At 38.7% G+C, this 12207-nt stretch overlaps 2 protein-coding genes across 11 annotated transcripts in view; both read right to left on the reverse strand.

Annotated features, from left to right (window-relative positions):
- Positions 1-17: 17 nt before the first annotated feature.
- Positions 18-8533, reverse strand: senp2 (SUMO specific peptidase 2). 2 transcript variants are annotated; one of them, XM_088313236.1, is made up of 17 exons: positions 8145-8533; positions 7297-7358; positions 7076-7188; positions 6483-6546; positions 6297-6378; positions 6034-6184; positions 5771-5877; positions 4522-4598; positions 4385-4433; positions 4115-4172; positions 3751-3900; positions 3326-3457; positions 2150-2374; positions 1992-2071; positions 1110-1194; positions 822-917; positions 18-626 (listed from the first exon to the last, which is right to left on the reverse strand). In XM_088313236.1, the coding sequence occupies exons 1-17, from the start codon at positions 8288-8290 to the stop codon at positions 564-566; spliced, it is 1740 nt and encodes a 579-aa protein (XP_088169362.1). In that variant the 5' UTR covers positions 8291-8533; the 3' UTR covers positions 18-563. The 2 variants fall into 2 exon arrangements, with proteins under 2 accessions (XP_088169362.1, XP_088169370.1); XM_088313244.1 differs by lacking the exons at positions 4385-4433; positions 4522-4598.
- A 1264-nt stretch (positions 8534-9797) lies between these two features.
- Positions 9798-12207, reverse strand: part of pcnt (pericentrin) — a 49659-nt gene continuing 47249 nt past the window's right edge. For 3 of the 9 annotated variants that reach the window (XM_088313329.1, XM_088313320.1, XM_088313311.1), the window contains one exon: positions 9798-10219. In XM_088313329.1, the coding sequence (XP_088169455.1) occupies positions 10176-10219 (44 nt within the window). In that variant the 3' untranslated portion in view covers positions 9798-10175. Of the gene's footprint in view, positions 10220-11094; positions 11277-11399; positions 11556-12207 lie in introns of those variants that run through there. The other 6 variants (XM_088313265.1, XM_088313256.1, XM_088313293.1 and 3 more) reach the window with 4 other exon arrangements.

Consider the following 12207-nt stretch of genomic DNA (forward strand, 5'->3'; position numbering starts at 1 on the left):
ATAATGACACATATACATAGGTTATCTCATAAACTTTTACTTCAGGTGGGAAAAAATAACTCAAATCATATTTAAAAGCATGAACTTAAACATGCACTTGTATACAGTAGTTTTCTATGCAGTAAATACTGTACGCAGGCGTGCCTCGCTAGCAGTTTACTAATCTGAGGAAAACAAAAATACTCTCATTCAGTCGTCATAAATAAATACAAATTATTTCACCATGCATGTTTTCTACTTTTCCGTAGCAATGCTAAAATAAATTAGTGTCCCTAATGCGAAAAAACAAAAAACACCTGCAACATAACAGTCAGACGAAACAGCTCAACATAAAGTCCACCTCTCCAGTTTCATTGTGAAAACATTGAAAGGCACTTGCGGCAGTACTTGCAACAAAAAACGATACAAAAAAAAAATAAAATAAAAGGAAACTCCAACACTTGTTGCTTGTTTCCAAATGTCTCCAATTACAACTCAGAGATTAAACGGGCAATGCATGCCAACATATTATATGCGTTCACAAAGTCCTTCGGGGGGCATCCGATGGTGACACGCTGAACTCGCTATAGCAGCTTCTGATGCACAATTTCCCAAACCATCAGCTTCCGGAAAAGAGGCATGTGCCACTGTAGAGAAATAATGTTGCTTTTAATGTTTGTATTCAAAACACTTTGCAGAGACTCACTCTGACTCAGTTTCTCAGGAAAGTCAGTCTCTCTCTCAACACGCTGCCAATTCTTCCAGGAAATACACACGCTCTCTCATCCACATGACCCGCGCCCTCCTCAACACACTAGTAAGTCCGTGCTTCACAAGCTTACCTGTCTAAAGGTGAGGGGCTTCCCTTTAGCGATATATTGGGCATATTTACACGCAAATACACCACAGTCGCTGCCATTCTTCTGCTGAGGAATCTCCTAGAAGGAAAAGGGCATTGCATGTCTTACATAATGAAGCAGAGTTGTTGCTTTGATTTATTTATTTTTTTAATGAAATGGATAAAGCACCCAGTAATTAATTCAGGTGTGAGTTTTTTTTTTTTAAATTTCAATATTTCACAACAACTAACTGGAGCAGAGTTTAAGAAATGGTATCGGTGGACTCCTTACAGTGGGCCGCATGCAGCTGAGGGTCCACTTGGAGGTGTCCAGCTCTCTACCTTTCTTGGCTCGGTGCTCATCCTTCAGGTAGAGGCTGCAAAAAAAAAAAATGGAGGCATACATTAATAACTCAAAAATGCAAAATCAGCAGAATTTGCGTGTGAATGTCAAAGACTGTGGAATTTATTTAATGGGTCGTGTGTGCTAAACATCTGTATTAATTGGGATTTTTTTCCCTCATTGGATTATGCTAAAATTGCAGATGCTTGGAATATCATAAAAATATACGTGTCAAAATGCAATTAATCGATTGAGAAATTTGGTCATAAAAATAGATAAAAAAGAAAAGAAAAGAGACTTGTCCCCAAGTTTGACTTTAGAGTGGTTTTAACAGGTTGAGAAATGGGGAAGGATTATGTAAATTTGTAAAATGAATTAGGGATTTCTGTTATGAAAATGTGAAATATACTACTGAAAAATGCGAAAAAATATATCTCTAAAATGTGTTGACTAAGATGAAGTTTGAATCGGTTTCACAAGTAAGAGCAGCAGTGCTCAAACCTATTATACCAAGTCCGACCTGAAAAAAAAAATACTTCAAGTAGCACTATCGGGACCAACATTAAAATACAGTAGCGCAGCAGGCACAAGTATTCAACAGTTGGCCAGAAGTTCTGAATCCGCTGAGTAATTTTGACAATGGAATAATTTGAATTGGTTGAGAAATGTGGATGTTAAGAAGGACAAGCGTGGAGAAAGAAGAAGAAAAATATGATTTTGCTGTTGATTAACATGTGAATAACCGTGGCTCTTCAACATTAACACACGTCTAAATAGAGAAGATTAAACAAAAAAAAAAATGGAGAGAGGGAGACGACAACGAGAACTCACAGCAGTAGACTGCAAATGGCATCGTTTCTTTGGCCCATCGAGTCGTACAATTTCACCGTCTTTGCTTTCAAGTCCATCACCTGAGCAGCGAGGCAAATCATGTTATTATTTCCCAATATCTGCGCACATACAATTCGAGAGTGATGTTGTTGACTCACAGCTAATGCCCAGTGGACGCCCAAGTGCAACGGGACCAGCAATAGGTCATAGAGGAAGATGTCCATGGCTTTGCTCCAACGCTTGACGGCAGCGTGACCGCCGACCTGCCCGCCCGGAGTGCCACGGAGCTTGGGGTAGAAGAAGGTGCTGAACGAGTACACCCGCATTCCCGTCGCCGTGTCGCAGCACTGCTCCATGACCAAGGAAAGGTAGAAGTTGATCACCTGTACACGGAAACAAGGTTATTATGGTTCACAGAAACTATTGAAATAACAAAAACGATAGATATTCAAATAACAAAAAAATGTGAGTGCTTAAGAAAAATTAAAATAAATAAAATTAACTATAAATACGATTAACATTTTTTTTTAATCAGAAATTTTATTAAACTTTGCTAGTTTATATATTTTTGCGCCGATTCCAAATCTGCCCTCTGTTTTTCTCTAGCACATCAGGTTGCCACAATATCAACAGCAAAATATGTAATAAAGTCATATTTATGAATTAAGGGTAAGGTTCAGCAACACGTGGAAAAACTTTCTGTAACGCCATAGCTATATACTATAATGAATGGTAAAATCCATATTGCACAAGCTTTACATGTGAACATTTTAAACAAAAATTAAAAAATATCAATAACCAAAAATTCTAAGCCATTTAAAAAAAATGGTGTCAAAATACTCTTAGGCACACATAAAGTCATTTTTGATTAAAATTTTCCAGTGTAATTGCAGCAAAAAAGTCTTTGTTTAGTAATTAATTTTTGGAGTTTATTTCAAATGTATTATTTCAGTATTACTGTACGGCCGTACAGAATAAGGAAGGTCGAACAGGCGTTTGTATTGTAGTTTATGCATTTATATAATATGTTTTTTTTTATAAATTAATTATTTAAAGTATTATTAGAGTTAATTATAAATTAATATGAATCCTTAAAATCTTGCACAGGACAAATGCTTGATATATAAAGAAAAAAAAAAAGCTAAAATTAATACAAAAACTAAAATTAAGCATTTTTGAATCAATTAAAAAAAAAAAAGAATAAAAGCTAACAAACCAGCTTTAAAAAACAAATTAAAACTGAATTAATAAACAAAAAAAATTAAATACTTTACAGAGCTTCCAAGATGTACGTAGCAGGCTTAAGGCATGTGCAGTATACGCTCTATCCATACCTCGTCATTGAGCCAGCCACCTTCCTGAAGAGTGGCCAAGTCTCTCTGCGTGATGCGCAGCTTGAAAGCGGCACTCAAAACCAAGTTGGGGTCGCTCTGAGCCAGTGCACCACACACCTCAGCTGCCATCTCCTGCAAAGGCACAAATATGTCCAAAACATCCTTTCTATTTGGCTGTAGAGACCTCTGCTTTCGAGGATAGGCGATCCATCAGTAAAAGGGAGAGCGGGGTGGGATTAGCCTTCCCAGGATAAAAGCAAAACTAGCATTGAGCCCCAAATAAAGAATTTACCGAAAAATTGCAAAGAATTAATAAACAACTTAAACAGGTAAAGGAGATAATTGATTGGATGATACACGTGAGCCCAGGACAACAGACAGCACATTCAAACAATGGACCGCAAGTCTGTCAAAGACAGTCGTACCTTAGTGAGTCGGGGTATATTGTCGTCTGTGTGTCGTACATGGGTGACGAGTACGTGCGAGCCTGCCGGGCTGATGGCAGGCGTCACTCGGTCCACTAGGTTGAGGCGAGTGGCAACTTCTGTGGAGAGGTCCAAGTCGGCCACGGGTTTCTAAGCAACACGGGTGAATAGCAACATTTAAAAACAAAGATCATGTGTGGACTACATTCAATAAAAACAATTGAGCACTCTAACTTGAGATAAATTTCAATGTCGGCTCAAAGGTAGTGTTCCCCCCCCCCACAGTTTGCAGAAAATGGTGGCCAAATCTAGTGGCTTGATCATAGTTCCTAAAGTAAGACAAAGTAATCTCTGCACATCTCACATGCTGTCTGCCGTCCGGTGATCCCGTGTAAGACTTGCTGAGAGGCAGGGCACCCCATCTGGACGAAAATAAAATGCATTAACACCCACAGTTAAGAAAATTAACAGGAAGTTACAAAATAAAGGGCATAATAAAATTAACCTGGTAAACAACTCTCTCCACCACGCCTAATTATTTTTTTTTAACCACAACAATCCGCATTAACAATTTAATGTGGCCCTTGAGCCCAAAAGGTCTGCCCACACCCATGTAAGAAATAATGGCGCCAACCTGCTCTTATTTACAGATGCAATTCTCCGCGTGAGCACACTGGGGCAAGCTGTTCCAACACAAACAATATTCATTAGCATATTTTATTGCTTTACATTTGCATGAAAAATTAGCAAATAGGAAAAAAAAATTGTTACGGGAACATGGTATCTTTATGGGGGCTGACTCAAAGGGTTTCCTTGTCACTGTGTGTTCACCGTGGGAGAGCAACACACTGCGAAGACAACCAGCGGCTAATTAGCAGTCTGACAGACAACATTTTAGTAGGTGTGTGTAAAATTAGGATGGATCTCTAGCTCTGCTTAATATCTAAAAAAAAAAAATTCTCAAAGAGTATTTAGCCAACCAAGGGGCCGAAAACATGTTTAAGGCATCATTAAGTTGGTTGGCTGGACTTGTTTTGAATTCAGGACAAGTAAAATTAAACAATATTATCATTTTTATTCAGTTAGCCCTCTGTAATTATTTAATTCTTATGTAATAAATATTTTTTTTTCATTATAGTGGTCAACAAATGTTTAATACAGTTTTTTAATCAGTGATGCAAATAAACGTTTCCAAATGATTTTTTGTGTGTGTATGTTGATTGTGAATCTGCCCTTGTTTTGTCTCCAACATCAATAATATGATTATGCAATATACCAATATATTTTGAAACATTCATAAATAAAAGGTTAGGTTCAGCAAAAAGTTTTTTTGTCCCCCGGACACATATTTTCAATTACAATGCATGGTAAAACGCGAATTTCTTAAGTTTTTGTATGTCAAACACAAAAAAAAAACAAAAAACTTGAAAGTATCTATAAAATCTGATATGCTAGAGAAACGTTAAAAGTAAGTCCTGACTTTTTTTTTTTAATTTAATTTTCTTTAAATCAGCATCAAAAATAACTTTCGGGACCCATACTAAAATCATCTCTGAGAAAAAAATTGTTGTTCACCAAAATAAAAAACCCTTTGTTTTCAGTTTCAAGTTGAATTGAAATCTGCTGCCCGATACAAATAAAAGTGGAGCAATAAAAACACGATCAATAATTACAAAAAAAAAAAAAAAAAAAGACGTGTGATTGCACAACTGATCAAATAAATTGCGATTATCATTTTGGCCACAATCATGCAGACTCATAAAAACATGCAGTTGATTGTTCCAAAGTTTTTTACTCTAAAAGCGGTTTTATATTTGAAGGAAACCCGTATAATGTTCAAGAACAGGCGAACAATACTAAATTCAATAAAACATTTTCATCACAACTGCAAGACCTAACTTCACTATCAAGTATCAGTACTTGGTATCGGCACATACTCAAATGTAAGAACTTGGGTCTGGGGGGGAAAAAAGAAAAAGAGGTATCGTGCATCCCTGGCATCGAGTACGGTTCTACTCACGCGTTGGGTTTTGTTTGATTGAAAGGTAACGGTTGGCTTTTGCTGTATTTGTCCGACACCATCTCCAGCAAGCGTCTGTAGTGCTCTTTGTCGTTCCGCTTGATGGTCTACAGGGAGAAGAAAAAAGACATTTTAAATGTTGCCCGTGACAAAACAATTTTACACCTGCTCAGATGAGAGGTGAAACATCTAAGTTCAGTTGCAATCAATTCAGAATGAAAACGACTTGGATGAACGAGCATATTCACCGGCACGAGACGTACCTCTTCCACAGTGAGACTGGGCTTGTAGCAGCGAATGTGTCGAAAGCCGTTGCAAATAGTCTGGTCGGCGTTGGGCATTTCCACGCTCACGACGGGCCGCGAAGGCAGAAGTTGGAGGGAGCCTCTCCTCTCAGAAGACATCGTGGGTCCTCTGTGCAGATGAGACAGGGGACATTAGGGTCAGACTTTCTTTTCTTTTTGTTATTAAATATACACGTCTGTTCTTTTGGTCTCCATCCCCAAAGTTGAAACAAACAACTTGCCTGAATTTCCTCATTAAAGGAGGCAAGGAGCTCTGAAAAGGCTTGGGTGCAGCCCTCTCATTTATTCTAATCCCAGGTTTATCTGCAGACAATGAACCAAATTAAAAGATATTATTATACACAGCGTTTATGGTGGATAAATGTCATTTTTGTGAATTTAGCAATTGTCTTTACACAAATACGCACCCATTCTCCAGTCAGGACTCGTCAACCACGGCGTGTGCAGCTCATCAATTCCCAGAGTGACAGGCTGGATCAACACAGGAAATGATGTTGTTCAAAGCAATTTCTACTCAAAAAGCTCAATTGACTGGGTGATGGCAATTGAAATTAATGTTTTGATTTTCTTCACAAAAATCCAATTTCAGATTTTAACGCATTTCTCCCCCTTTGTTTATAGAAAAAGCACAACATTAATGTTATTCCAAACAAGTTTTGTCCATGCTTTTTATATACCCTGATACTAGTGCTGCAGCTATATATATATATATATATATATATATTTAAAAGCAATTATTTCATTGATTACCCCATCAATTACCAAATTATAAGATAAATATTGAGTGTGCATTATCTAATTCACTTCACTGAGCATTAGTGGTAAATCGGGCTGCAATGGCACATGTATTCCTCCTTTACGTTACAGTAAACAAGTGTACAGGGTCCCCCACGGACGGAAAATATCGGGTCAGTGTTACCCAACTTTAATTGAGCCAAGCCACCATTGCTCGTTTGAATTCACCTCTCAAAAAGCATAATTCTGTAGCAAAACCAGAAACCTGCGTTTCCTGAAAGTGTCCGTGCTCGTTGGGGCTTGATATCAGTGGTTTGCGCAACCGAAGCAGACTTGCGACTCCGGCCACAGTCTTCTTGACAAAACTTATCACGACATCTGTTTTAAAAAAAGAAAAAAAAAGAAAAAGTGAAGAATCATCAATTACTGTAGGTCTTTTTTTAAAGAGAGTACAAGAAAAAAGCGACACTTTATTTATGCACAGACCTCGCCTTCTTCGTTTTGCCGCAACCTGCTCGCTCTGATCAACGCCGCCTGCTGCATCAACACTGGAAGGGGGAGAAAGTGACATAAACATGAGATGAGCGCGTTCTGTAAGCAGTTCCAAAACAAGATAATACCATCTGTTGAGAATAAAGCACCTGAATTGAGTCCTACTTAAATTAATGTTTTATCAGTTTTAGTTTTTACCCCCTGTGTGCATTTAAAGAAAGTTCTAAATAAGATGCACGCCAAGACAACTCAATAAGAATCTGTAACTACGGGAGAAGACAAATCAGTGATTCAGATGCACTATACCTCCCACATAGTGCATTCGTTGTTCAAGTATGATTTTTTTTTAATGTACTATACTATACTGTACAATAAATTGTCGTACATAACGGGAATTGTGAGGCGGGATGGCTCAGTGGTAGTCTGCCAACTCAGAGGGGTGAGTTCGATCCCCAGCCCTCGTGACCACGTCCAAGTGTCCTTGAGCAAGATACTGAAGCCCAAATTGCTTTGGTCCTGCCTGATGCTGTGTCATCAGCAGGTGAATGACAAGTTCAAAATACACGTCAACGCTGATCACGTGCTTAATTTAGATTTTAATTCATTCGTCCTCAATGTTGTTCTTGAAGTTGTATCTATATAGCTTCTGTGACAAATTCATGTCCCTCACGGGATGAATCTAACTTTCATGAAGTCGTCTGTATCAAGTTGAGCTAACTCGCTAGCTTGCTAGGCGAATGCAACGTGACAGCACGCAGACTCAAAATAAGTTAGTCCATCGATTATAGCGTAAGCAAAACCAACTAGAGCCAAGATTCAACGTTTACTGATCGGTTACGAACCTCTGGTAGTTCCTCTTGACCGGTCTGCCTTGGCTCTCTCGCCGCCGCGCTAGTGTGCTAGTCAGCTCCCCGTTATTAGCTTGGTGGTTTTGCCCCGTGGCGGGCTCGAACAACGACGAGATTCCGTCAAATATCCATTCATACATCCCAGATATGAAAAAAGGACAAGCGGGTCCTCTACACGGACCGTGTCGGCCTCTCTTCGTCTCGGGGTTGTGTCCAAACAGAAGAAAAAAAAGACACGTTGGTGTCAGAAGCCAAGCAGCTCCTAGCTTGGTGTCGCGGTGTGCGCCAGGCGTAACTCACGTCTTTGCACAAGAGTGTGCGGGGTTCAAATGCGCCAATAGGAGAGCACTTCGCGAACCCACTGGGGGTTGTTTGCGGTGTTAAAACGAGCGCACCTAACACGTTCCCACTGGATGACGTCAGGAGGAGATGATTGGCCCGTGTCCAAATTACGTAATTGTCAACAATAACGGGCCAAAGTGTTTTTTGTGTGCGTGTGATGAAATGATTACAAATAAAAATATATAGTTTCATAATATTTTAATCCATGGAGTATCTATATTTACAGTTTTTTTTATTCGGAATATATTTTTCAGATTTTTTTTCCGAATATTTTTTGCACTGTTTTTCCAAACGTTAACCCCCTTGTTTTTCGGGTATAACTTGTTTTCTGATTTTTCGAATAATTTAGTTTTTCTTTTTTCTTAATATTTTCATCACAATTTATTTTGTGAATTTTTAAAATATTTTTGCTTCTATATTATACAGTATAGTATAGTTGAATTGTCTGAAATTAATATGAATTTGAATAATTCGGACGTCTTTCATATGTCAATGAACCCCACACACAATGTCCAAGCATATTGACATCATCTTGTATGACAACGTGCTTCCTGTTTTTATGTTTAATGTTTTATTGTATCAAATGCCTGCGATTGGCTCCATCTTGATTGGTGAGTAAAATTAGCTTTTTCTATGAAATGATCAAACCTGATGTTTTCCAGAAGAGTCTTTCCCCCCAGTTTGAAAAGAGGAATACACTTTAGCTGTTTTCATATCAGGAATCACCCGACCAGTGGTGATTTATAGATGTATGTTTGGATAGTCCACGCATGACCATTCTTATTGTTTTCAAGTTTGATTCGTGGGAATCATTAACAGTGGATGTCTTGGTTTATTCACATCTGTAAAATTGAAAATCTGACTAGATTTTCATTATGTTACTAGAGTTTGAATTTCTTCAAATTGCTAGATATTCACTAATCACATCATTTTGTACAGAATCCGCACAATAAATTCCCCATACCCTTATATTATTCTCCAGTAATTTATTAAAATCTTTATTAAAAACTCTCATATTATTGAACTTTTTTATGCTTTTATTTTCAGCGTCTTGATTTAAGAATTGTGTGATTTTCTTCTGGCAAGCATTATGTAATCTCTTTGGCAGCCACTGATTAAAGGAGGAATGAAGGAATGGATGGAAGGGATGTGGAAAAGAGGAAGGAAGGATGGAAGGAATGTAGGATGGAGGATAAAACGACAGGGTGGAATGGAGTAGGAGGGAAAGAAATTTGTCCGGAAGGAAAATGTGATGTTTTGATAGTGTAACTAATAAAACAAAGCCAGCCAGCTTGATGCTAAAAATCACATTTAAAAATATTTATTATTACAACGGTAGAAACATTAATAGAAAACGGCCGGAACAATGTACAACAGCATGTATGGCTCAAGGACTTTTCAACACACACAAAAAAAAAAAAACAACAACCAAACAAACAAATATGCATGACATAGCACATTTGGTGCTGTACAACACAAGTAAAAAAAAATACAACACTATTAAAATAAACATGAAAAACTCATTAAACTCGTAACTGAGATGCATAGAAAAAATTATGTATAAAAGCTTGAAAAATACTTTGTGCACAAAATTAAACACAATGTTCATGTATAAAACACACTTTTGGGGATTACATTGACGTAAGGCATAGACGGCTGCAAACACAGGAGACAAGGACGGCATCAGTGGTCAAACTTCTTGGGGTCACGCTGGCGAACAGAAGGACCTACAGGACAAAAATACACATTTACTTGGGGGGGAAATGTAATTGTATGCATCATTGCCTTGACTTATGAGTGCTCCAACTGATGAGTGCTCCAACTTATGAGTTTTTCAAGATACAACTTGTTACTTTTGCCTTGAGTCGCGAGCAAATATTTGGGCCACCTCCCCACTAGCCACTCCCTTTGCACGCCCATGCCGATTTGGATATTTAGCGGAATAAAATTTTAAATGATTTTTTTTAAATATATAGTATACCGAAATGGATAAAATAACATGTTAATGCTTACATCAATAAAGATATGAATTACAGGAAAAACATTTGACTGCCTTACAATAATTTGTCCTTTAGCATTTGTTTACTGCTAAAATTGTCCGATATTATTATTATTATTTTGGAATGTCATTATATTTGTCTTATATTGTGAGGGGTAAATGTGTTGGCAGTGGTGGTGAGGGGGGGTGTAGGAAATCAGCAAACCCTGGCCCTTGAGCAAAGGCATTTTCCAACTCCTGGTATTCAAGCTTATCATAAGATTTACAGTTGGATTTATGAATCGGATATTAAAGCGATGACGTCATAGAAAGCACCTAACAATGCTTTTTTGTAAATGAATTGATATATTTCATTAAATTGTTATATTGCGTTAGAGAGGGGAGCTCTCCAATCTGGTTGTACACTGAGTACAATGACAATAAAAAGCATTCCGATTCTGATTTTCTGACACCACTTATCACGTCGCGTGTGCTGGAGCCTAGCCCAGCTGACTTTGGGCGAGAAGCGGGGTGCACCGTGAACTGGTCCCCAGTTAACCTCAGGGCACATAGACAAACTCACAATCACAACTGCGGACAATTTAGAGTCTTCAATTAACCTACCATGGGTGTTTTTAGTATGTGGAAGGAAACTTCAGTACTCGGAGTAAACCCACGCAGGGACCGGGAAAGCATGCAAACCCCAAACAGGAAGGCCGCAGCCCAGATTGGGACTCATGTCCTCTGAACTGCGAGGCGGATATGCTAACCAGTCATCCACCGTGCTGCCATCAAAGATCCATCCACTGAAATAACAGGAGACAAGGGGGAAAATGTGCTTTGAACGTGACCCCAGCGGCCGTGGGAGGAGCACCATGTGCAGCGTTTGTACTCGGGCGGCATGTGCGGGCGTTTACACTCGCACTCACCTGGGCTGTGCAGGTAAAGAGGTGACAAGCAGCTCAGGTACAGCCATGTCCTGTTCTCCCGGAGCCAGCGCTGCCGATAGCCAATCATATCGGGGGAACAGGCCGTCTGTGAAGTCCATACCATGTTTCTGGGCGGGACTAAATGTGTCTGCTGCACTAGGTTGGGGCGGGCGATAGAGAAGATTTGGCAACACAGTCCAATGGTGACATTGAGGTTGAGGGGGGTTGGTGGTTACTTGTAAAGTGAGAGGAGGCATGCTTTACGTGCTGTTATCAGACCACCAAGCATTAGGTGCAACATACTGAGGATTCAGTGTAAAGTCAATTACGGTTTTATAAGTCAATATCACTATTTACCCTCCCAAAAAATGAAGATTTTCCATTTAACATAGCCAACGACGTGGTGGCTAGTTGAACGTGAGACAAAGTATGTGCTTGAGAAAAGAGCATGAAAGTGCCGGAGAGGATGTGAGGTTAATCTTCCATCATGCAGTTTGATGGCTGATTTCGGATGTAAAAATGTTGATCAAGGGACATCATACGTGATGCATCATCTACTTTTCCACACAATTTCTCGTGAAGCGTGAGAATTTTTATCATTATTTCTTTGGAAGTTTATGCAAGGGATCGATAAGGGTGACAGCCTAATGTGACAGACGATTTATTTATTAAAAATATACTCTATCAAAATAACAAAAATCTGGGAAGGGAAAAAAAATAAATAAATAAATCGCCCCACTTTTGCCATTTTAAATATTTAAAACAAATTACAGCCTAACACCAAGATAATTACATACAAGCGCATTTC

Source organism: Idiotropiscis lumnitzeri, chromosome 1 (genome assembly GCF_059441095.1).
Source record: "Idiotropiscis lumnitzeri isolate Australia: NSW breed Sydney's pygmy pipehorse chromosome 1, RoL_Ilum_1.0, whole genome shotgun sequence".
In the NCBI taxonomy this organism is placed as follows: Eukaryota; Metazoa; Chordata; class Actinopteri; order Syngnathiformes; family Syngnathidae; genus Idiotropiscis; species Idiotropiscis lumnitzeri.

Excerpts from the sequence above, each read along its gene's own strand:
- senp2 (XM_088313236.1), bottom strand. The coding sequence starts at position 8,290 with ATGTATGAATGGATATTTGACGGAATCTCGTCGTTGTTCGAGCCCGCC. Across the intron at positions 7,189-7,296 it reads GGCAAAACGAAGAAGGCGAG|ATGTCGTGATAAGTTTTGTC; the intron begins GTCTGTGCATAA and ends TTTTTAAAACAG. Across the intron at positions 918-1,109 it reads TCAGCTGCATGCGGCCCACT|GAGATTCCTCAGCAGAAGAA; the intron begins GTAAGGAGTCCA and ends TTTTCCTTCTAG.